The sequence below is a fragment of the Brachyistius frenatus genome, unplaced genomic scaffold, assembly GCF_029030835.1.
Source record: "Brachyistius frenatus isolate BFR_SWC_R1_liver_20210118 unplaced genomic scaffold, ASM2903083v1 Contig_15, whole genome shotgun sequence".
Lineage (NCBI taxonomy): Eukaryota > Metazoa > Chordata > Actinopteri > Embiotocidae > Brachyistius > Brachyistius frenatus.
The window spans coordinates 2,386,424-2,412,792 of record NW_027210614.1 but is presented as its reverse complement, the minus strand read 5'-3'; the positions used below and the strand labels follow the sequence as shown (position 1 = coordinate 2,412,792).

The 26,369-nt window shown below is 40.2% G+C and overlaps 1 protein-coding gene across 2 annotated transcripts in view; it reads right to left on the bottom strand.

The window, feature by feature from the left end:
* The window catches only part of furina (furin (paired basic amino acid cleaving enzyme) a), a 79,050-nt gene that overhangs the window by 49,102 nt on the left and 3,579 nt on the right, over positions 1–26,369 (bottom strand). For both annotated transcript variants that reach the window (XM_069693586.1, XM_069693587.1), the window contains exon 2: positions 22,709–22,994. In XM_069693586.1, the coding sequence (XP_069549687.1) occupies positions 22,709–22,918 (210 nt within the window). In that variant the 5' untranslated portion in view covers positions 22,919–22,994. The remainder of the gene's footprint in view (positions 1–22,708; positions 22,995–26,369) is intronic.

The following is a 26,369-nucleotide window of genomic DNA, read 5'->3' as shown; positions in this document are numbered from 1 at the left end:
AATGATTAGACTAGATCTTTTTTTTTTCTCATCACCTGGTTTCCGTCTTTCATTTTAAGAATTTAGCACCGGAGAAGTTTCAAGCGTGGTAACGATGACTTTTAAGGCCAGTTTAGAAAGTATATACAGAGTTAATGTCTTTGACAATGAGTTTGACAGCTGAATCTGAAAACGTCTTCTATAAAGTTAACAGTGCGTCAGAAACGGCAGAGGAACACTTGGGCTGTAAATGCAAAGACTACAAGGACGCGTATAACTTTGAGAGTCTTCATTTCAAACACATGATTAACAACCTGTTGCATCTTTTTACCACCTTCCACACAGACAATGACGATAGGGCAAAGGTGATTGCGAGTGGGACAGGAGCTAATAAGATTTAACTCTGACGTCTAACCCTGCTGCTCCACAGAAATACCAAACAGGTTCTTCCCATTCCATTGAAGGACCACTGGGGCTATTTGAGAAAGCTGCACTCTTTTTAATTTCCTAACTCTCCATCTAAAACATTCCCATCACTGTCCTCTCCCTCCACAGAGGCCTGGCCACTTTTGTCCCTGCACCCTCCACATCAAGCCAAGACCTCTCTGCACTTCAATTTAATGGCCTGTCATGTGGGTCTCTCCAAGGTGCACAGCAGCCACATTTTGAGAGTGACTTTGAGGAAAAGGAGAAGAGGTAGTCTTGCTCGTTATTGTCTTTTTTTTGTGTGTGGAAATGAAACGTGCTTTCAGTGAAGTCAAATTTCTTAACTATTTTTTTTATGTAGAAGCTGATTACACAGTTTTTCATTTGACATATTTTTGCTGTTAAAATCATCTTGGACTTGGCACATTCTTGAAACACCGTATTTGAAGAACCCTTTTCTCATTATCAGCGTGTCCCGCTGCACACTGTTGACATGAAATTGAGCCATAACCTTGATCTACTGCTGCCAACACCCGAGGTAATACACATGATAGTGCGTGATCCTCACTCTACAAAATGCCTCCAACTCATTGTACTCCTTCTCTCTGCACTCTAGGTGAAAGACAGATCTTAAAAATAAAATCTACCACACAGATGGATGAGGGGAAGCCCTCCAAGACTGTTTGTTATTGTTGTTTCCACAGAGATTGGTTAAGGTTCAGTTTATTGTTAAGAGGACCTGGAGGGCTGGATGAGGTATCCAGCCCTCCAGGTCCTCTTAACTATATATACTTATTTTTGAGAAAATCAAATACTTTATCAGCTCGATAAAGTATTTGCTTTTCTCAAAAATAAGTCTATAGTCTATTTTTCTAAGATGCGAGAATAAAACAAATGAGTTCTGTAAGAGACTATACTTTGGAATGCAAAACAAATTTTATTATGCTTCATTTTCTTTTAGTGCCACAAGCCTTTTCAAAACATCACACCAACCAGACATAACTGATGCAGATATGGTATGGCATGCAGTGCACTCCTTTGATTATGGAAAGATTGTGGAGCATGTCATTCTGGCTGAACGCCTGACTGTCTGATCAGTCATCACTTAACTGTGTAGCCATTGTCTTTCTCGAGGAAAGACTACAAGTTGGGTCTTATGCAATAGGCAGGAAATTGATGTCACCTAAAAAGCTATCTTATAACTGCTAAAAAAAAAACAACAACAAAAAAAAACAGTTGTGTAATGTGTTCCTCGTAACTAGCCCACCCTAATTGAGGCAAGTCTTCAAAATGTGACCAGCACAGTGAGACACATGACCAGCAGTGCATAAATATACATCACAGGCACACCCATTCTCCAGCTATCTGGTAGAGATTACATTTTTTATGCTCTGCACTGGCATCAAAGTCTCCCACAAATGAAATGCATCACAACTGTGAACAGTACCAGGAAGCAGTCACGGAACATTTCTGAAAGCACTTTCGATATTTATCAGTTGAAAGAAACCAGAGGACATCCTGTAAGTAGAGGATCATTTCCTTGAATATCTCAGCCATCTTTGAAGTAAATATTTCAGGCAAAGCATGTTACACCCAGGTCTTATGTGGCACAAAATGGTTGGTCAGATCTAACGTGGAATTTGCTGAATCTCTTTCATATTTCAACAATGGTGAATAATCACAGTTGAAAACAATGAGATAACTTCCTCAGGTGTGACCATGAAAAGAGATTGTTTCTTTCAAAATCATTGCACAGCAACATACTCAAGTCTTCACAAAACCTGACAAAGCGGCATTCCTTTTAATTAGAGGCCCAACTTCACAAACAACAAATTTGCCTAAAGGGGTTATATAAACGTTTACAGCATACAACACCCTTTCCTGAGACCTTTGATGTCAGATTTCAAAAAGTTAAGGGAAGAAGGAGCATTGGAGTTGGCCATGAGTAGCACACATACGTGCATACAGATGATGTGATACACAGTCTTACAAATGCTTTACACTATTCTTCTGAACATTACGTCAAAGGGAGAGGACTTCCTGCATGTAAACATGGATGTAAACAATGGAGGATTCGACTGTTGAAGACAAATCTAAGGCAATGTAAAACAAAAACTCCAAAGGCACCTTCAAGTTACGACCGGCAATATGGACGCAGTATTAGAACAGATGAGTGAATAAATCATAAGGAGGAGTTTGTCGTAAGATTGGATTAAGCCTGTGAGGTATTCTGGGCATGTGGCTGAGAATAATGAGCAAAAGCTGATCACTATTCGCTCTTTTATGTACAATAAAACAGAGTGAAAGCCCTCAACAGCAATTAAGTCGAAGCGAAATTAGTTGCAAGCAACGACTCAAACGCATCGGGTAATCGTGGTCCATTTTGCCTCATCACTCTTTAATCTTATAAAATCACATCAACATAGAAGTCCCATGCAAACCGTCCAGCCGCAACCACCGCTGTTGCTGCACGTGCCATAACTTTGTTCCTCCTGATCTGAAATTAATGTCTTCATTTATGTGGGAGTGTGTCGATCAACAAAATTATTCATAATTTCCATTCCCAAGGCATCGTGAACAAATAAACTCTTCCAACCAAATAATTCAGCAATCGGGGGAAGATATGTTGAATGCAGTTACTACCCAGAATTATTCATAGTAGACAGCAGCGCACAGCAAAACAACTCCGGTCTCATCTACATTATGAGAATGAAAAGCAGTCACTACCTTGTCAAGGGACATTAAACTAGTATGACATTGCTGCCTTTATTTCAACTCCCTGTCAAATAAAGCTGCACTTGGTCAGGCATAAAAATAATATCAATCACACACTCGTTCCAGAGAGTGGAGAGTGTGGAGAGACATTCAGCCAAGTATTGCCTTGCATATTATGTGATTCTGGCACAGAAAACATCCAAATCATGCCCAACATCAATACAGTTTAAGTAACACAACGCTAGTGGGGAGAGCGGTAAGTGCAAGATTAATTACTAAAAGCAATTAGGAGCATATCTCGCTCGCTCGCTCGCTCGCATGTCTGTCTTCAATTTAAGATTCCCTCTCAAAAGTCGTGCTTAAGTGTGTAACTCTTAAGTTCTTTTCAAAGCATTTATGGCTCATTTCAGTTAAATAATCTTTGGAGCCAGTTGTTTTTAAAGGAAATTCATTTCTAATGAAAGTGAGGACAGATAATTGATTTTAAAAGGTTCTGTGTGTAGGATTCAGGGGGATCTACAGGTATAAATAGAACATAATGTTAAAGTTTGTTACCTTAGAATGAGTCTTTCATAACAACATAGAGAGTGGATCCTCTTCTATGAAGCCCACCATGTTATATGGCCACGTTCCTACAGTAGCCCAGAAGGTACAAACCAAACAATGACTCCAGAGAGGGCCTTCTGCAGTTGTCGTGATTTTCATGGCCACCATAGATTGTCCTATATGCTTGGAAGGGGAGAGTTCGGGGAGCAGTATTCAGTTGGTTGCATTCTGCAATCTCACCACTAGATGCCACTAAATCTACACAGTGCTCTTTTAAAGTTACAGAGGCCTAATGAGCTCAATTCAAATGTACAGGTGTTAATTCCCTCAGCTGTTACACTACACTTTCCGTTGTCAATTATAGCACTGATCCATGCAGCATGTTTTCAGTCAGTCCTTCCTGCCATCACCGTCTTACACTGGAAAGTATAGTTCTGGAAACTTCATTCGTCCTCTGGTGATCATGTTCTCCTATTCTGCAGTCATAACTTGGCTGTTAGAGATTATGTTGAGCCTTGAAGGACAAAATAACTCTCATAGAAACAATAACAAAAGGTCACAAATGTGTTTGTCACAGGTCTAAAAAATTTAAAAAAAAAAAAAAAAAACGTAAAGATGAAGATGGAAGAACGTGGCATGGCAGACTGCTATATTGCTGGATGGGTCCTCACAGAATGAGGATGTCCTCCACGTCATCCGAGTATGCAGGCTTCGAGCCAATATTTATCCCCTCCTCCTCAATCTCACTCGCAGCAGGCGAGAATGAAAACATAACACAAAGATTAGATACGAGCAGTAACCTTACAGCGCCATCAATTCACATAGTAGATCATTTACTTTTCCCAGAGGTAGTTTTGATTATCGCAGCATCAATACAACACAGAGACACACAAATGTAACTCTAATTAAGATCAAATGCTCAACTGCCCTGCCCCCTGTGCAACTTCATTACATTCACAGTGGATTTTACTGCACCAGACTGAAACAGAATGCAGACAAACATGTGTTTAAGGCAGCTTTACAGTTGTGTGTTAAAGGGTTACACGCTAACAAACCCCAACACACACATAGCCACCGTAGCCTGCGTCACAGCTGACATACACCTCCTAAAACATGTAATTACACAAGTTATTACAAGTTACAGATACCACATGAAGCCTGCACTGTCACTTTGAGCCACCTGTGCTTTCTCATGTTGTGAAGTGAAGACGACGTAAAGTCACTTTAAAAATGTGCTCAATTACCTGACAGAAAATGAAGGGACGAAAAACGTCGCTTGCACAACAGCTGTCTTTCCTTTCAGTAAATAGAGCAAAATAGAAGTTATCCAGATGTAGCCGAAAAATCACTGCATCACAAAGTGAGCGAAAGAACGCAAACAATTACTGTGGAGAGTTTTAATTGAAGCACGGTATGGCCCAGACTTCCACAATGTGCGCCTTTAGCCTTGTGGAGATGCTGTGAGCAGGTGAAATCCAACACTAAACATCCAAAGTTGGATTGTAGGTTTCTATGGCAGAACTAACGTCCCTCAACAGCATTGTCCGCCCACACAGCTGTTCTCACATATGTTTTTTTTTAATAAAAGCTCTTCTCAGGACTGTGAGGGTGTGTAGAGACTGCGCTGGGCTGACAGCTCCTTCACTCTTCTGTTAGCATTATGGCATCTGTTCAGGCAGGACGATTACCACATTATCTTCGCTACCAATTCAGTTTAATTTATGTAGCACACAATCAGAAAACATTAGTAGCCTAATGTCAGGGCATTTAACACAGTAAGGTCCTGACAACAGAATTAATCTTACAGAGAGGAACCCAACAATTCCCACATGAGCAACAGCTGGAAGGAAGAACTTCCTTTTAACAGAAAAAAAAAAAAAAAAAAAAAAAAAAACTCGGACAGAACCGGGGTCAGGAGTGGGAACATATCAGCCTCGGCCAGTTGGGGTGAGGGAAGAGAGGAGAGACACATCATTTTATGGAGTTTGTGATGTCACAATTTCCAGCAAAGCGTCATCTGTCTTTATTGACCTTGTACAACCAGACTTTATAAAAGTTTTACAAAGTAAGATTTAATAACATACCTATGTCACTACATCTTTAAAGAGATCTCAGTGATGTCTGTGGTGTTTGTATTTCAGTTCATGATGATAACAAAGCTGGCAGAGGACAACGCAACTATTTTTTTCAGTTTATCTGAAAACCTGATTTGTATTTGAACATAAAATGAACCCCCCACATCTGGTGTGAAACTAATTAGCACATGCTTTTCCCTACAGTTTCCATAGCCACAAAACAGATGTTTCCTTACCAAGTGCAGGCTTGGTGCAACCAAAAGCTGTGAAATGATGGCTACAGTGACACTTTCAGGAATGCATCAACAATAAAACATAAAGGGTGAGGGAAAGGAAACATATGACACCTGCGGGACTGATTTTGAATAGTAAACCAGGCACTCGGCTGACTACCCCGAATATGACACATCGGTCACTTGAACCTTCTTGATACTGACACATATCCTCCTTAGGAGCCTTGTTTATTGATAAGTGTGTGTGTCCTGTGGTGGCATTTCAGGTCACAAGACTCCACGGAGGGGAAAATTCCTTTCTCTTAAAGCATCCAGTGCAGTCTGAAGCACTGAACACACGTTCTGTCCAGCTCACTGCCACAACTGCTAGATTCAGCTCTCAGGTTGGCCAAACCACACTGCTGCATGGCGGCGGGGACAATGACAGGAAGGCTGACCACAATTATTTCCGTGAGTCCAACAACCCTGTCAGCATAGTCCGTCTGTTCAACATTTATGTGATAACAGTGCTCTTAATTCATATTTGGTTTATTTTGCCTCAGCGTATAGTTAGATACTATAGTGCTGTAGAAATACATATTAGTATTTTCATGTTATCCATGAAGTTACTTTAGTGGAATATAAATAGCCATTGTGAAGCAGACGGTAGTTTATGGTTCTCTATAATTTCTGACAGAAATTATAGAGAACAATTACTGAGTAATTGTGACTTTGTGAAAAAACAATGCATGCTTCCTGTAACCGTCAGAAACAAGTTGCATGAGTGTCTGAGATTACTGTAAAGTGTGACAAGGAAAATAGAGAACAGTCTTAAAATAGACGGACAAGCCGACTTGGTGCCAAATAAGGATAATAAAAGGGTTCATGCTGTGTTGGGGGAGAGGGGGGAGAGCGAGAAGGGTGGGAGGTACGATGCAGCTAGTATTATAGGTCTGGAAAACAGTGGGACGCTGACAGTTTTCTGTGGACTAAACACTCAACCCACTTGTCGGGAAAGCTCCCTCAAAGCTAAGCTCAGCACAGGACTCAGCTATTTCCAAAGCACCATAATTGCAGTTCTCCGGGTTTACTTTGTTTATTGGAAAGACGAGGAACAGCAGCACTAGAATCTCTGGGAAATCTGGGAACTGGAGTCCCTCCACTGTGCCGTAACAGTGTGCAACTGAGCGGGCTAAAAGGGAACCAGAACTGAAGCAGTCTGGACCACTGCCCTGGGAATGAGAGCGAGCTGCTGAGGCTCACCAACTATAGCCACCACAGTATCCTGTCCAAAACATTGGTAACATTCCCTGAACTGAAGCAGCCTTCAGCGAAACAGATCCAAACAGATGGACACTTCTCACAAAACAACCTCTTCAGAGTTTCCTGCGCAGGTACTTTCCTTTATATTGCAGTAAATATGTTAGGAATCGGGACATTTTGGTTTGCTAGAACCCAGTTTAGTTCTGAGCCCATTCACACACTGTTGGAAGCGGTTTACAGACGTTACGGGGGCTTCAGTATTTTGTTCTGCAATAAATAGAATATCATTACTCAAATTTCTGTCTTCTAAAGAAACCGTTTAAAAAATGTTTTAGTTTTACATAAGAAGAGTTTTGTTCGATATGATAATTTGCAGTAGAACAGAAGTCACTGGTTTAAATGTCAATTTGATTTAATTGTGACCTTGCATACATTTTTGCGTTGGAACAATTATGAAATAAATCATAAAAATGCTCCTCCAGCAATACTACTAAACTAGTTTAAGTTACTTGGTATGCTACCATTTGCTGCCTTATGCCTTTTCAGACATAAGGATTCTCCATTTCATTTTGTCAAATCGACATCATCTAAACTGATCAACAATGAAAATAGTCATTGATTGCAATCAATATCTAGGGGAAATAGATTTTATTTTTTTGGGGGGTGTGAGGGGGTTCAGTTGAATCAGATTATACTGTCTTAATGTAAATGACAACTCTTGGACCTTTTCTGAAGTGCCAAATAAGACACACAACTGTCCTCCAAGCAGCCAAAGAACCAGGTATGTGGGCTACATACAATTATTATTTCCAATCCAGCTATCCAGTCGCAGAAAACTCCAGCAGTGAAAAACCAACCATACAAAGCATCCAATTGAGTCAGCAAAACTATCATATACAATAAAGAAGATGAGCATCGTCTTTAATAGCAGGCATCCAGGGATTCAATTTCAAAACATCTGATGAAGTGGGGGGAGCACTGGAACTCACGAATGCATAGCTTACATCAGCCATAAAATATTCATGAACACACACCAAAAACTGATACTGTACGCAGATGTGATAAAATTCCATTTCCTTTGCAACATGGACAGATGACCTAGAAACAAATCCTCTGTTTTGGAGCTCGTGTCACTCGACTGTCAAGCTTAAAAGTAGCCAGCTGTAAGAAGCGCCAAAAAAAAAAAAAAAAAAAAAAAAACTGAAGAGCAGACCAGACGAGCCCGTCACATCAATACAACAGATGATGTAACATGCTAGAAGGTCAAACTCTCCTTTTTCAAAGAATATCAGAAAAAAATAAACTTCACCTCTAGCACATTGAGGAACCATTTCTGCCAAGTTGGCAGGATACCAAAACATTACTGGAAACACTCAAAAACAAATAAGCTCCTACTCAGAGGTCGGTGCTGCGAGCGGGGAACAGCCTGGCACATGATTGGAAGCTCGGAAAAATGAATTTAAAAAGGTACAACAACAGGACAAAGAGGTGTTTGTTTGTTTGTGCCAAACAGTATTTTAACAAGATTTCTTCCAAGACAGACTCAGCATGCCAATGAAAATATAGATCTCCAGAGGCCATCCTGGATACAAAAATAAAATAAAATAAAATGCTGGAGAAACAAGACGTTTCTTAGATTCAAATTCAGCAATATGACAAATAAGAGGGACCCTGGCAGGCACAAAATATTTACTGGGAACATGTTCGGAAGCTGCACATCACCTAAATTGCAAGAGATAACAGTGCCTTTCTCACACATTATCTAAAATGTGATCCTCATGGTGACGCAGTGCCAAAATCCTCTCAAACAGAAACCTGTTTCTCTACCTCTGGTAGCCGTGCGGAGCGACACTAAATCCATCAGTGAGAACGACACCCGATCTGAAATCTCTGCTACATTGCAGCACAACCAAACAGCTCAAAACTGTTACAACTTAGCACGACTCCTGTTACAAAGAAAAGAAAAAAAAAAACACACTGAGCCGTCATAATAAAAGCTCCACCCAAATGCTGCATTCTCCCACAGTAGCCTCCATTAGGCCACTTACAGGCTTTTAAACATTTCCCTTGTGGTTTTCTTTGTATTAAAAAAAAAAAAAAAAAAGGCTTTTCAGATCTAAGCCTTTATACCTTTTCAAATTGCAAGCGTAAATGACTGCCCCGCCTACCAGGTCAGTTCACGTGTGCGTGTCGACGACGTGAGGCGGGAGGCCGGGTCGTACAGGCCTGGTGAGAGGGGAGCAGTCTGTCCCGGTTATCTGCTCCATGACACGAGACACCAGCCAAAACCAACTCAACAATTCAACCTTTCCCATTTCGGCCACTGAACCCAGATAAACAGATAAACAGATGACGTGTTGGTACTTCATAATGAGAAACCATGACGGCCGAATGCATTTTATTGCTTTTAACCTCTACAAATGCTGTAGAAATTCATTTAGCGAGGACGCTGGTTTTCAGTGACAAACGACACGTTTCCATCTGGAAGCTTCCCAGGACAACGACAGTCTTATCTCTATCTTGGCCACTGCAGCAGATGGGTAAGTGCATTGTTTAACGGCCACATGAATTGGCTTCCTTCCTAAAAGTGATGTGTTCATTCCCCCACCCAGATTTATAGTCCAAGGACCATATTCATGACCTTACATTGAAAGACCTGCCTCTTTAACCTCACAGGTCCGTTTGGAAACTCTACGTAATCAGAACTGAGGACATTAAAAATGACCAACAACTTTTATTTAGGTCAAACTATTATTTTACTTCACATTGGAATTGCGTTTAATATGTTAACCGTTTAAAAGGAATCATTTTTAAACACTTTCGAGCTTTTATTTTGGTATTTTGTCTTCGTTAAATTAAAAAAAAAAAAAAATGATAGGAAACAGGGAAGAGGGTTTGGGAGATGACATGCAACAAACTGATCTGAACAGAAGTAAATCAGGAATTTGTCTTTGAGGAAAGCATATGTTGATCAAATGTTAGCTCCTGGAATAAAAACCAACACACGGCTCATCTAAAATGCTCCTGCATTCTTTTAATATTTCAAGATTTTAGGGTGTAGCTAATTATTATTTTCTTAAGACATACAATCTACTTGTTAATTTTTGATTAATCAGTTATTTTTATTTGATCTTTAGCTTCTGTTGGGGGAAAATAATGAGCAAACAAGTCTAATGCAACATCCATTGTCAAAAAAAAAATTGAACGAGTTCATGAAAACCAGATCAGTAGAGCACAACTCCCCTCGCGGATTAAACACGCGAGCTGCAGGCAGACTATACAAGTAAGACACTAAGTGTAAAGGAGTTCTCTTCATGGATAAAAAAAATTTAAAAAAAAATGAAGCAAAAGTGCATGAACAAAAACAGCTGGCTATTATCATCACCACAGATGAAGGTAACAAAAAGTAGTTATTTTCATTTCACTACTGACATTCCTGAAATACCTCCTCTCTGTGTGTGTGTGCGTACATGTCAAAATAGTCATATTTAAAAGCAAGCGAGGTGCCTGTCCATGTATTTTCATGTCCCCTTAGCACATCTGGCTCTTGTTACGGCCTGTGACCTGTGTGTGGTTGTGCTCCATCCCAGCCCCCATCGCTCCTCAGTGGGAGTGCAGAGTAATGACTGAGTGCTGCTGGGCCTTTGCTGCTGCAGTTCCCAGGACCCCTGGCAATATGGGTGGTTCACTTCTTTGCGCGAGGGTGGAGATGGCCTCTAGCAGACCAGTTTGTTATTTTTTGTTTCATCTCAAATTACTTTTTCTCTTTCTTCTTCTTTTTTCTTTTTTTTCTTTAAAAAGGAGATTGAGTGAAGCCAGTGGCTGCTTTATCCAGTCATTCATGTCATCTTCAGGATACGTCTCCACCAACACTGATACTTGTCTCCTCAAAATGTTGGCCTTCTCTGTTATTACTGTGGGTCACAACACTGGCAGTTTTTCCACAAGATAGCAATTATTAGTTTGACCTAGTGTCAAAGGATTAGTGTCCTTTTGATTAATAACCTCATCTGAAAAGATAAAAACGTACACTGTCACAAAGTTATCAGTGGTTGAGCTGTAATGAAAACACTGACAGAACCGAGACAACAAATCTCACTGAGCATTTTGTCATCCCGATCCCAAACACACCGAACAATGCTTTCTAATGTTTGCGGGAGAAACACTTTTATTCATAGATTAATGAAGCCTTTCAGTCGCAAATCCTGAAAGGTCAGAGACACAAGTGAGTTTTAAAAAGCAGCATACTTGGACACAAGTATCATCAGACCAGTATTTTTCCTTTCACATGTTGGCGTTATAACTTCAATAAAAACAACAAGGTCAACTGTGAATCACATGGATCGAAGACATCTCTCTTTTAGACCAAGTTGTTTAGCAGCTGTATGAAGTGTGTAGGCGTGATTCTATTTTGCTCTGTGACTTCATGAAGCGGTTACTGATGGATGATGACGGACTGAAGTTCACGTCTCAAAATTTCTTCATCTCTTTATTTTTTGTTTTGCTAGGTTGTCAAAAAAAACTTGGTGACAGAATAATATTAATTCGCTCGTCTTAAAAAAAAAAAAAAAAAAAAAAAAAAAAAAAGCGAACATTTCCATATTATATTGTTGTTATCTTCCAACTGCTGTGTTATCTATTCATGACCAGATTAATCTTAAGCAGTGAAACACTGGAAAAGAATTGGAGCTTTAACATGTTCACCTTGTGTACTTTTTGGATTTGGATGTCATTTCTTTATGAAACGTTTTTCCTTTATAAATTTAATTATAATGAAAACCCAACGTTTTGTGAAAGCAAGACTGATCGCCAAAATATCTTTCTCACTGACATCGTTTATGTTGTGGCTTTCATATGTTCCAAAAATAACAGAAAAATGAATTACTGAGGAGGTTTTGTATTTCATTAAGTGTAATTATGGCCCGATCACCGATGGTGCGAAAGCCCTATTGTTATCCAAGGAATTATTCTTGTGTATTATTATTATTATTATCCAAGTGATTAGCCTTTTTGGAAACTTTATCATATTCAAAAACTCATGAAAGTGGATAGAAAACATGTTTGGGATTAAATCTTAACAAAATAATTTGTTTTCGTCGATGCGTGTGCCCTCGACCTGCCAGCCATTTTAAGTGTCTGAGCGTCTCGCCATGAAAATACGAGTTGCTTTAAATCTTATGTACATGGACTGACCTTCTCCAAACATCACAGGTATGATAACAGCTCCGCCCTGAAGACCCCTGTGGGGTAATATTCGCTCAGTCATAGCGCCCCCTGGTGGACACTGGAAATTACACTTTTCATACTTTCACATTCTACGTCGAGCTGGTTGATCCCATGATCGTAAAGTCGGGTCACAATAACCTGAACATGCAGTTGATGATATATTGAGACATTCATTCGACTTTGTCAATGGGCGTCGCCGTGACGATGCGGCAAAGTTTGATGTCTCGCCGTGACACAGGAAGTTGATGTTTGAGGTCAACGGATGCTTGAAACCTCACAAAACATGTGACATACACCCGACGTGGTGAGACGATACATCTGAAATGTGTTTTGCGAGTGGGCGTGGCCAAACGGCTCGCTCCCCGTGACACAGGAAGTTGATGTTTGAGGTCAACGGATGCTTGAAACCTCACAAAACATGTGACATACACCCGACGTGGTGAGACGATACATCTGAAATGTGTTTTGCGAGTGGGCGTGGCCAAACGGCTCGCTCCCCGTGACACAGGAAGTTGATGTTTGAGGTCAACGGATGCTTGAAACCTCACAAAACATGTGACATACACCCGACGTGGTGAGACAATACATCTGATATGTGTTTTACGAGTGGGCGTGGTCAAACGGCTCGCCAGCGCCCCCTAAAGTGCAGCTCCGGCATCTAGTTTCACCTACATGCACCAAATTTATTGGACTTGTGTATCACACTGAGATGTACTGAAAAGTGTCTTGTCTCGGCAACGTGAATTTGTTTTCATCGATCGGTGTGACCGTGTCGTGGCGGCAATTTTGAGCGTCTCGCCGTGAACCTGCAACTGACTGTAACTTTTATGTACATATTCCGATCTTCCTCAAACATCTTTGACAGCAGTCCCGCCCTGAAGACATTCGATAGTAATACTCCGTCATAGTCGTAGCGCCCCCTGCTGGAGACAGGAAACGAGACAAAAATAGCAACTTTAAGCGGGGATATGCGGCCCATCACGCGCTGCACGTCAGGGAGATGGCTTCAGGGAGGCGGCGCACAGAGTGTGAGGGCACGTTATCACTGCTTGCAGTTTTAATTTAAAACTTACTTTTTAACTGAACAATAAACTTATTGCAAAACACACAGTAAAATGATATTGTCTTGTAGGGTAATGGGTTAAGGTTTAATTTCAGGTATATTGGCTCCATAGTCCTTATTCTAAACACAGAATGCTCCAGCAGAGCAAGCAGGATAAGTCCATCTCTGCAGTTCATTAACTTTCAAAGTAGAGCTGCTGCACTGAGATGAAGTGGGATCTGGGTGTGCTTAGTGAGAGAGAGGCCGGCGCATTGAATAAAGGGAGGCTCTCTCACTGACAGCAGCACAAGGACCAAATGCAGAGGGAGCCGAGACACTGCAGAGATGCATAACTGCGCTGCTGATCAACCATCCCAAGATGAGAAATCATACATTCTTCTCTGGATGAAAAAAAAAAAAAAGCCAGGGCCCCAATCCGACTGTTCGGTCTGTGAACTTGGTTTTCAGCGTTCATTACTGAACTTCAAAGCACTACCGTCTCTAAGGGACACGTTACACTGACTGTACAGGGCTGTACACTCCATTTGAGGCATCCACTCTCATTGGCTAAAATAGGCCAGAGCCACGGTACACAGACTGGTGTGTTAAAGATTAATGAAGATATGGCACAAGTAAACCAGCTTACAAAATATGCTTTAGTGTAATAAAATATTCAGAAGTAGCTATCTATATACTCAGTGTGTTTGACTTGAAGACCTTGGAAAGGCCCTCGGGGTATATTAGCATGTCATGGATGAATAGAAACGGCTATGCTGTTACAATAGTTGGCATCCATCCAAGCTTGGGTTAAATGAAGAGTGTATATCATAGATGATCAACATCAGTGAATATAGTATTTATATTCCATTCTTAGCCTCACTCACTATGTTAAATTAAGGAAGTGACTAATGTATAGTGGTGAAAAGGTATTTGTCATCTTTATAATGATTTAGTGCCATTTGCTACAAAGGCTGACTTTAAATTATCTGTCCACCACATCACCCAGATATATTAAATGGGTTGTGCTTCCCTAGTTTATGACTGCTTTTGTGATTATATTAGAATTTTGTAAAACACATTTTTGTTTTCACCTTCAGAGCATAAAATATTGCAAATATTAGCCGAAACATCAACATTAATTAATTCCAGAAAGGCTCTTTCCATTTTTCATCTAGATGCGTTTACTGACACGGCTGGATTTTCATAGAGGAAGTCGTATTATTCATCTTGATGCCGCAGCAGGAAAAACAAACTACAATGTCAATGTTTTTGTGCTATTTCAGAAGTTCATTTCACACTTTAGAACGAAGTAGGATGAAACGTGCTAGCGTCAGCTACAGTTTGGTGAAGAAGCAAAGAGGCGTGGGTTTTAATTCTGACAGAGCTTTACGAAGGTGATGATGAGTCTCGCCTTCTGGCAGATGAATTGTGTTTGGTAATAATGCAGCACAAAAAAGAAGAACCACCTGTGTGGGATTGTACAAATCATGCGCAGTCGCTCATTTCAACACTCAGCGGGCAGATTCTTCTCCCATCATCTCGGGGCCAATCAAATCCTGCAAGAAGATTTTCCAGCTACTTTTTTCCCGACCCTTCCATTTCCCCACAGTTAATTGCTTCAGGTCTCCAGTGTCCAATTATTGACTCCATACCTTCAGTCTCTCATTTCTGCGGTTCTCTAATTCAGGGTAGTTATACTTTCCAGTCAAGTTTCAGCTGAGGGGTGGGTCAGAAATACTTTAGCTCTTATCAGACAGTGCAGAACCAACAGTTTAGCAGAGCCTTCAAATTAAATGTGTCGCAGTTTACGCACAATTACATTTCCACAAAATTATGACCGAGTGAAGCAGAATGAGACCTTCAACCATTACGGAGTTCTGCGGTTTTGATAAAAAGCAACCACTTAACAGCCGAGTACAAAGGACGGAGATGAGAGAACCTCTTTCTAGAACACACGATGTGAGTACTTCCAGTGCCAACACTTTTAAACAAGCTGGCAACACCAAGGACAATATACTATGTACAATTCATGTGAAATAGTACTCACTGTACATATAAACAAAGACTAATGATAATTTTAAGTCAACAAAACCGGTACACTGTGTTCCACACACATTATTAAACTGAACAAATTCAATAATAAAAACTGTTCAGTTCTGACAGCATAGATTAATAAATGATTACATTTTGAGGAATTGCTGGTGTCCATGAAGTGTGACTTCTGTAATTATATTACTATAAACACTGTGCAAAAAGGTGAGAAAGAAAGGGTAAAAGAAAAGAAAAGATCTAAGTAAATAGTTGAAACTGCTCGTACTTCACGAAGAAGAAACAATTACATTTGGCAGCTACATAAATAAGTGAGTTGCAGTTACTATCTTACAGTTACAGTTCAACCTTGGTTTTAGTTTGGTTTAGAAGTCAATGTCAATATATATTTGGACATTTTTCTCCATGCTTTGTGTCAGTGCATCAGTTACATAAACTGCGTTTTATTGTGGGGGACCTTTCAAACTTCCAATACACATGATTAAGGTGAGCTGCATAATTGTTACTGTCCCATATGTCTTTCCATCAAATATGCAAAATCAAATCAGGGAAAGTTGAGTGAGGTATATGATAATGATTTTGGATATTCTAATCATCAATTATAGATGTACACTTCTAATTAATGCATTTCAGAGACACAACACAAGCTTTTTCATCCAACTGACTTGAGCTGTAGCAAAATGTGAAAAATATGAAAATAATTCAAACTTTCACAAAAAAGAAGATTATCTTTGGCTAACTGTCTGAAAATGTGTTTCAAATTTGTGTTAAGTTTGAATGAAAACCTGTTAAATGGCATACCAAATGTGGCTGCCCAGTAGGATGCATGGGGAATCGTTCTGCGCATTACTGAAAGGTTTCTTTCTGGATTTTTCCTTGCATTTAAAACACAATCTAAACACATCAAGACACACATGCAAATTATGTCGGCATTTGGTGAACGATATCATAATATCTGTCACTGCAAAGTCCTATGGGGAATTTTAAGATAAATTACCTTATAAAAAAATAAAGGAACCCAACAAATGTGGAAGGAAGCGATTAGACGCTTAGCCATTTCTTGTGAACTAAGAAAAGTGTGGGCTAGATTAAAGAGAAGTTCTTACAGAGGCTTCCTTTAAGTGCGATGCCTTGTCGTGAGTTACTGATAGCAGTGTCATCTCATGTACTTCATCAGAACTAAAGATAATATCCATCTCTGTTGCTCTGTCTTTAATCTCTTTCTGAACAGAATATTAATAATCTTCATAAAAGGCTCCAACCACTTCAGAAAGGGGGATGAAATCAGCACATAAGATGGCAGAAGGAGGACAAGATGGTGCCATGGAGTACAGTCAGGGCACAGTATGCCAAACACAATCCACCCTTACATGTAACACCCTGGGGGAGACCAGCAGGACAAGTTATGAAGGCACTGGCTCTCTAAATAGATCTGAACAGAAGCGTGTTTTTATCCACCAGCAACAGAAACTGCTGTCACAAGAAGGGAAGTGACATGCTTCTGAGAAATGCCACAGTTCTACTTTGAAGTGAGTGTACATATAAACAACTTGCCTATTTATCACCATTTTTCTTCCACATCAGGTTATGAGTAATCAGAGGCAGCTTATAAATAAAATAGGGGCTTTATTTTGCATTCAAAACATACAGTATCCACTAAATCCTTTTTTCTTCATGAATGAATACCAGTAATCTGTTTCACATTCCAGCAGTAGGAGGAAGCAGGATGCAAAAAAAACCTTTCTTGAAAATGTTGCTATTGATGCCCATTGTGCGTTACTCCCACGCTGCACAAGCTCTGTTCAGGTAAACTTTACTTTATCTTTTAAAATCTAAAACTTAATCACAGAAGCACAGGTTAGAATTCATCATAATCATGATGCCACAGCTTCCTCATTCTGCGATGATGGTAATGTAATAGGTGTCTTTAAACAAGAGGTATAATGTAATTAATCCAAAGGCCGTAAATCACTCAAGACGAGGTGCAGCCAGAAAGTTGTCCTGCAATACGGCAACGAGCAAGTTAAATATTGAGACTTTTAGCCTCATCATCAGTGAGGGAACTTTCATGAGCTGCATACTAGATGAGATGGATGGTGAAAGCCTCGAGCCACAGAGACAAAAGCAATATTTCAAAACACGTGTGACCTAAAAAAGATCTAGAGTGGTAGTTTTCCCCAGTAGTCAAGTGCGATGAAATTATAAAAGGTGCTTTTGTTGCAGCAGTGTCCACCATTTATACAATTATAAATTACGCCTTTGATCTAGTGGCGTTTGACATTCTTTACAGATCACACCATAATGATTCTTAACATTTATTCCCTTGTGTCAGTTCCCCTTATCAAATAAAATTGTAGTACTATTAGCAATCCCTCTAATCCCATTTCACTATTTATTTAAATACTGGTGTAATGGAAGTGCAATTGAACCAGACATGGCACCAAAATTTCAGTTCCACTCAAATAGCTACAGTGCAAGTCTGATGATGTGGGCAGGAAAAGGTCTTTAAAATGTAAAATAACCATCTGGAGATGCATTGTTGGCAGTTAATAGTCATTTACCACTGTGACAGTCAGCCTTTTTCTTAATTGTATTACTTTAACTTAGTTTTAATTATTCCCCTTGTTCTGAAATAACCCTCTAATCTGGAAGTCCTGTAAAAGTGAGAGGTGTAATCACTTTGCAGACTGCTTGGCCACGGCGACCTTTCACTTTCAAAACAGAGAGTTCGCTTCATTTCAGGCGTATTCATATTTATATTCCTTCCTGACATGAAGACTCGCATTCTCCATGAAGGGGAGACAAGAAATAAGGGAGGAGTTATAAAACCATACAATGGCCAAGTCAGGGATAGTGCAAAGGGGACAACTGTAACTCAATCCTGACAGTGGGTGCACTTAAGAGTTTTGCATGATTTGTTGCCACCGGTCAACAGTGCTTTAAAGTTTCGGCACCGACAAAGAACCAACCCCACTGTCACACTGGCCAGCTCAGGTTGATGGATTAGTACTGACAGAAAAACAAAATGGACTGAAAGTGACTTTTGGCCTCAGTGCAAACCAACCTTATAAAGGACCAGCACAAACAGATGGACGCGTCACATCAGTTTGTTGGCTTAGCAGTGTTTATAATATCATAAACATGGGAAAAGTATGAAGCATTTCAACCTGTAAAACATTATCATGTAACAGCGAATCTCATTTAACAGTCCCATCATAGAGTCGGAATAGAAAGAATATGTCTCATAAAATCTTTTAATATTCATAACTACTGCCACAAGTACGGAAAGCATTAGGACAAACCATACTAAATGGTTAAATGTACAGAGAGCTGAAACCAGTTCAACACACAAACGGGAACAAAAGCCTTCGCTGGTCTGTCTCGAGTCACACACTGAACAGGAAAGACAACAGGTGGTGTTCAGACAGCCCAACGGCACCCATGAGACAACTGCTGGCAGAGCTGCTTTTAGAACATTTGATAGGTAACAGGTCAACAAGTCAAAGATGTCAGGAAAACCCAATGGTTATGTGGGCTGGACGTATACCTCACGGGCAAAACAGCCCCAGTGGACTTGCTGGTTTGACTGCTGGCCGGCCTTCGCTGCATCATTCTCTCGCAAAGACACATATTGCAAAGTGGTAAATTAATGAATTCTAGTTTTAAAAAAAAAATTTGAAGTTGCATAAAATGAAATCTGTATTATCTCATGAAGCATAATTATTTTTAAAGAAACTTCTTAACTGGTGCAACGTATGGTGTAACACAAGTACCTGTTTAGACTTGCTGTTCTTAAACACTGCGTTTACAAAATGTTTGCCTACTCAAATACCGGCATAACAACATGCTCCATTTGTCATGATGGAAGAACATAACAATCTGATGTGTTTATGGTGGCCGTTGCATGGATGCCAATCGTGTGCAGAATGAGTGAAGGCGAAATAAAAAAGAACCATCGCCAGAGCTATAAAACCGGCCCAGCTGCAGTCTTTCATCTTCCCCACCAGCTCTCCTGACTAACGCCGACACCTGCACACACCAGCACAGTCGCACACAACAGCGACATGCTCAGCCACGCCACGCCCGGCCACGTAAAGCAAATCTCCTTTCCCCATCAGCTGTAGGCAAAAAGGCTTAACAGATTTGTTTGTTCCCATCTCTGAAGTAATGGCTTCATTTTAATCAATGAACAGTGACATTACGCCATCAGGTCAGTGCAGAGCAGGACAGCATCTTCATTTTAGTAATCACCTGTGGTTACAGCGCACCTTTCAAAGTTGATAAATAGGGAGAATTCATCCATAACGTGTGAAACACTGAACAGATGTGACCGTTTCATGTAATTTACTCTTAAGGTTTGCAATCGCGATGTCATGTTGTCAGTCGTCCAACTTTATGTCCCCAGCAGAAAGCCTCCTGAAGCCCGTGTCTAAAGCAGTCAACTCAACTAGGCTGCAACAAGCAATTGCTTTTATTATCAATTCATCTGTTGATTATTATCATTATTATCAATAAAATGGTGAAAACTGATCATAAGGTTTAAATAGTCCATGGTGGTGTCTTCAAATGTTCTACAGTTTAACATCCAAAGATTTCCAAAGCATACAACATTTAGATTGCTGGAACCAGAGAAGTTTGATATTTTTTCTTTTAAACATCATTTCTGATGATTGACTAATTGCTAAGTGGACTGATCGTCGCAGATCTAAGCTTCACCCTTGTTAACAGAGCAGCAGAAACACATTGATCTTGATGATTGTTTATCTAAGCACATGTCCTTTACTAAATTTTCATTCATTGCAACACTGCATGAGCTTCCTGAAATGGAGCAATAATTTGAACAGGCACAAAGTGTTTGTTTTTTTCTCTTTGGTAATCAACAGTTACCATGAATATCTGTTTGATATTTCAAAATGACCTTTTTCATGTGGTGTCAGCAGCCCAATGTGTGCATAAGGACACGGTAATGGTGGCCTTCCCTTGCAGCACGAGATGGCTGCCAGTAATTTTCACAGAACAGATACTGGGTTAGAGCTGCCTTGTTGTTAGCAGTGTGATGGGTCATAAAATTGTTATATTAGCCCACCTTTTCTTCTGCAAAACCATGTATGCCATGCCAGGGATCTAACTTGTGAAGCAGGATTTAATAAGAAGGAAAAACCTTTGAGTAAAAACCTGGAACATCTGTTTTTACTTCAGTTCATGTTTCAGACCTCAGCGACCTGAAGGCTTTACTCAGCATCTATTTAGCAAACATTATCAAGCCTGCTCTGTTAGACAGGCCCCTGCACGGCCTTTTTTTCCATCTTAGATGGTGAGACGAGCTCATCAATCTAGCTCTGGTCACACACAATAGTCAATTTTCCCTCCCTCAAAATGTCATAAAATGTTTTGAAGCAAGTTGCTGATCCAGGCCAAACCACCCAGTGTCTCGTCTCCAGGGCGCAGTTTTGTAACTCCATGGCTGTAATTGGTTTGTCTGGGTTTCTTCGTTGTCCACTGCCAATACATAGTTAAAGGATTTAAGTGTGCAGGATTACTCATTAGTCTCCATGCTGTGATTCAGAGCACAAAAAACATTCCTAGTCATGGCCAGTAGGACCATACGCTGCAGAGCAGAAAACTGTTGCCTGGAAAATTGGGACGGCTTACGGACTTCGGTACGAAGAGCTACTTGTTCTCTGTCTATTAGGCTTTTTGTTTATTAGTTCAACAGAAAAAAAATAAAAATAAAAAAAATAAAACATTTATTCCTACTTCTACTTTGGCCATGAAAACATTCAGTGTAGCGTCACAACTTCCTACAGTACTTGGTCAAAATGTCTAAAGGTGTGTTGTGAAATTGAACAGTACAACTGCAACTTGCCAAAGACAAAACAGATTGATTGCCAGAAAAGTCATCAAAAAATAAGCCAAAAAGGACTTCTCTCATAATATTAAAAGTATTTCCTCCACAAGTAACTGCTGGACATTTTTGCACAATTACAATTTAGCTTTTGTAAGACAAAGGTAATAAACACAAACAAACTCTACTGTAGTCCTGCTGAAGACTGCATTAATGGCATAGGTTGTTTTTCAAGGGAGGATGTGATGATGTGAAGGGCTAACTTAGCTAATCACTTCCCACTGAAGTCAAACAGGAAGTCATAAATGAGGAATACGCCACTGAAGCAAACAGGAAATGTTTACTCTTAATTCTTCAGCCACATCTACTTTGATTGGTAAACTATCTGCATTTTAAGAACTTACGAGTTGAAAGGTTTCAGAAAATAAAAGATGCAGTTGTCCAAATAAACATTTTTTACTTCATTAGATCAGTTTAACAGCCACAGAGTACAGATGTACAGTATTCGTGCTTTCTGTCCTGACTCCATGCAAAAGCTTTATTGTTGGAGTTACTGAATATAACCAGAAACATATTTACAGTCTCTGGGTTTCAGAACCTTCAGATTTTCTCTCGGTTTAAGTCATAGTTTAGATTAGACTTCACCAGAAAGTGAGAAGATTATTGTTGTAACACCAGGTACTATCAGTGGTTTGGTAGAGGAACACCTTGTTCTTTGCAAAACCACTTCCAACCCATAATCACTTTGAATGATGACCTAAAAAAATAATTTCACGACAATTAAGTGCTGCAATAAAAATGTTAAATTCCTGGTAGCTACATCACACACTGTAGTCACACAGTAGGCTACAGAATAGGAATACTGGTTTTCTAATTGACTAATCAGGGAAATACAATTCAAAATAGTTAACACTGCTTAAAAAAAATGATAGTGTTTTGTCTCTGGATGAAAAAGCGGCGAAAAGAAAAGGCATCCTCTAAATGTACAAACAGCTCAGCCGCCTGAATAACGGCTGCCTGAATAAAAATCAACCTTAAAATAATAATGTAAAATCGTCAGTAAATAATTCATAAAAAAGGATGAAGCCCAGATATTAGAAACACAGCAAGGGCACATTGGGTACAATAGCTGCAAACTTGTTTGATACACTCTCTCAGGCGACAGATGAGTCGCACGGTATATTTGCATAGTCAAAACATTGTTGATTTCATTTCCACATGGCCTTTGTATTAACCCTAATCTAGCGTGCTTTTAGTTCCGTCTACGCATAACAACTGCAAACCAAAGAAACAAACACATGAAGAGCCAAAAATGCAGCTTATTACTTACATGTCCGTGGTTGATGAAACCATGTTTACTGGCAATTCGATTCGCTCCCTCCTGACCTCCAGGTATGTGGACGGCCCAGGTGTTGGTGTAGACCTTCTGACCCAGTGCTGGTTCCAGTCCAGAAACCAGCAACACCAACAGAGGCCCAAGTAGCAACTCCAGCAGCCTGAGCCTGCAGCCCGCGACTGGAGAAGGAGGACCAGCAGCCATGGCTTCTCCTGGTGCAGCACAGACTCTGATCACAGCGGTGCACGGACAGACAAAGAAGGGGAGAGTCACAACTCACCTGGAAGGAAACAAAAGGACAAAAGAAAATACCTTTTAAAAAAAAAAAAAAAAAAAAAAAACATTGACCCTGGAGAATTGACAACACTGAAAATTGAATATCCTTCACGTGTCCAAAATTCATGAGAAAAGAAGACACGGGGACTAAATAAAAAGCAATTAGCCCACAGTCTGAGGTTTTCTCCTTCCTTCGTTTGGTGGGATAAGGAACAGAAACAGGAACAGAGGAATGTAGAAGTTTACAGATTTTAAGAGTGTAACTGAATGCTCAAGTGTTGCGATGAGGACAAAACACGTGAAATAATTTATTTATCTGTTTTGGGGAGATGATAACAGCTCATCCGCCCCGGCAGCAGTTTTGAGCAAGCGTACGACGGCCCGGCTAAGTACAGGCATTTCATAATCCCACATGAGGCCGAGAGCAGGACGCCGAGGCCTGACCTGATGTTGTGGTCAGACACACCGCCGCACATTTTGGTATTTACACTCCTGTGGGAGGATATAGTAGATGGAGCTTGCATAAGAAAAAAAAATGCTTAGGTATACTGACTGAGCAGCTGAGGTGGAGAAGTGCGGTTGGAAAACTAGACTACACCCTGGATGCTGATGGATCACGGCAGACTCTGTCTCGGTACAAGGTGAATAGGCACTCGAGGGTGGAGTTCGAATGCCTGAGGCATGCAGAGGCGGCCTCTGAATGGCTGCAGCCAAGGACAGATCATATGAAGTGTTGGGACTCAAACGTTTGACAATATAATGATTAGAGTGTTTGCCTTGCTGTGAAGTATGGTGATATGTCATCAGCCAGCTGTAAAAAGACATCTACAAACAATATCACATGAGACAAAGCAATTCATCATATCAAGCGACCACAGCCAGGGAGAGCCGAGACACACATCTCAGCTTGTGGTGTAATTGTTTGCCGATATAATTTTGCTTCTAAGCTGTTGTTTTCGAGTCGGGCGGGTCAGCTGTGGCCGTTGAGACCATTAACCAAAGTGCTAACTCTATTGTAATCCTGAGTGTTTCCTACCATTTGCAGTCACATTTGTTGCCCTGATTCAAGCCTACAGTGGGACAGGGTGGCTGAGCTTTTCAGCCTCCTATGATCACCCTCTCTCCTCAATGAGCTAAAGACTTAAATGCAACTCGCTGTACCATCTCGCTTCAGAACGAAGTGAAGCATGGATGATGCGTTTAAAGCCGGTTGGGACATTTTACTACACGCTCAGCAGTAATTTTTAGTATACTGTTACCAGAGCATTTCTCATCTAAAATCCCCCACCAATTCAAGCCACTGAATGAGAACAATTTTCATTTCAACGCCCAAATTAAGAGGTTAGAGCACAGCCTGTGTGAGACACTCGGTTCATGACTGAAGATCATCATCTAGAGAATAGACGTCCTGCCTATTTTCAATACGTGACACGCGCAGTTCTCAATAAAAATAGAAAGCAAAAAGATCTGCGATTACACAATCCTCACAGAAACCCAACGTAGGCTAATGTCAATAATTTAACAGGTTACGGGCAGTGTTGTTCTGGACCGCCCAGCCTCTCGCCATCTCTTGTGTGCGTGTTTTGCCGTAAAAGAGGGTCAACAAAAATCACACTACTACTTTTGGCCAAGAACTTTTCACTTGTTGTGTCCTCAAACATACGATGTAGAAAGATAGGGTGGCTGCAGCAAAGCGGCAGGAGACACGCTGGCTGTGAGGACACGCACATGAACGAGCCTCAGCAGTACAGGAAGGTACCCGTCACATGTCCCAGGCCCGACTGCTGTTTCTACGTTGAGGCTTTTCATTCATTAACATCGTTACACCAGAATCGTTCCATATGTCATGAGATGGTTTAAATACAAATTTTGCCATCTAACTTAATTGTTGCCATTACTGATGTTAATTATCAAATCACGCCATAATCATTATGGGACCAAATTTGTTCATTTCGACCTTGATACAGAACCAACAAACCTTTTCAAATGAGCATCTGTTCATTGTTTTATTCTCATCAATAGTTGGTTTTCAGCTACTACAAGGGAACCTGATATGCATTTTCAAATGTTCACGTAACAAATGTTAGAATCTCACTCTTATTTTTATATTTACATTCAAATATGAACATGTATTTTAAAAAAAAAACTGTTTTTTTAAAAGACAGACCTTTGATTAAAGCAAAAAATAAATAAAAAATCAGTAATTGAAGTATATATATAAAAAAAAATAGCCTTTTCAGTTGTAGATCTCCATTACTTTGGTATATTTCTCCTAAAGGGAAGAACGGTGGCTGTTCACACCTGGCTTGTAACACTCTTTTACATAGTGTGACAACATCAACTCATGCGTATCGGCACACACTGTATACCGTCACAACATTTATCTGAGTAACTTCCTCACCACAGATCTAACAGAGGTAACAGATTAACACATTTAGCTGCCGTGCATCTCCTCACGGCTGTAGAAATGACATTTATCATTGATTATTCTGTTATGCCAGTTCCTTTATCTGTGAATGTTCAGCCATTTTGCTATAAAACAAAGTCCTGTTTGCTCGATTGCAAAATCCAAACCCTTTGTTACCGGCAATGAACAAATGCATCTGTAGAACTGATAGTAATGGTAGGTGGGATAACGTCAACACTGATCACGAGTGTACTTTTAACGGCAATAACGTGTCGTTTTCAAAGCAAAGTGACGAGTAAATGCCTGAACGGTTGGGGCGGACTTGGTTCGGTGTGCTGCGAGGCTCCAGGTAACTCATGAGCTATCAGCGAGCAAACAGGTCAGTCTGGCTGTGAGCTGGCACGACAAGCTGCTAATCCCTGTCAGGCATTTCAACAGTAGATGTTCATTTCATTAATACCATCACAACAGAGACAACTATATATATATATACAAATATAAAACGAGCACCACATATATTTACCAAGCAGAACAAATCAAGCGGCAGAAGTCTGTTTAAAAGTAGAACTGCTTTTCAAATCTCCCTTCATGCTCAGTTAAGCCCATTTTATAAAACACATAAAAATCAGCCTCGATTCAGAAAATAAATCCATAACCAACATTAATTACATGTTTACTTTCTTAAATCACCTTCTCAGTTGGTACTAAAATAGACACACAAGCCGCTTCCTGTCTGGATTTTCCATCATTCGGAGAGGCTCAGAAGAGACAGCCTCACTCTGGCTACTTAGACCAATATTTGCCCAAGTATTTACCAGGTTTAAACTAATAACAATGTTTTAATACAGCACCCAATAAAAAAAAAAAATAATGAAAAAAAAAAGCTAACAAGAAAGACAGTGGAGGCTAGAGAGAAATCTGGCGGTCCAACTTACACAGCTTTGTCCTCTGTCCTTTGATGCAACAAGTAAA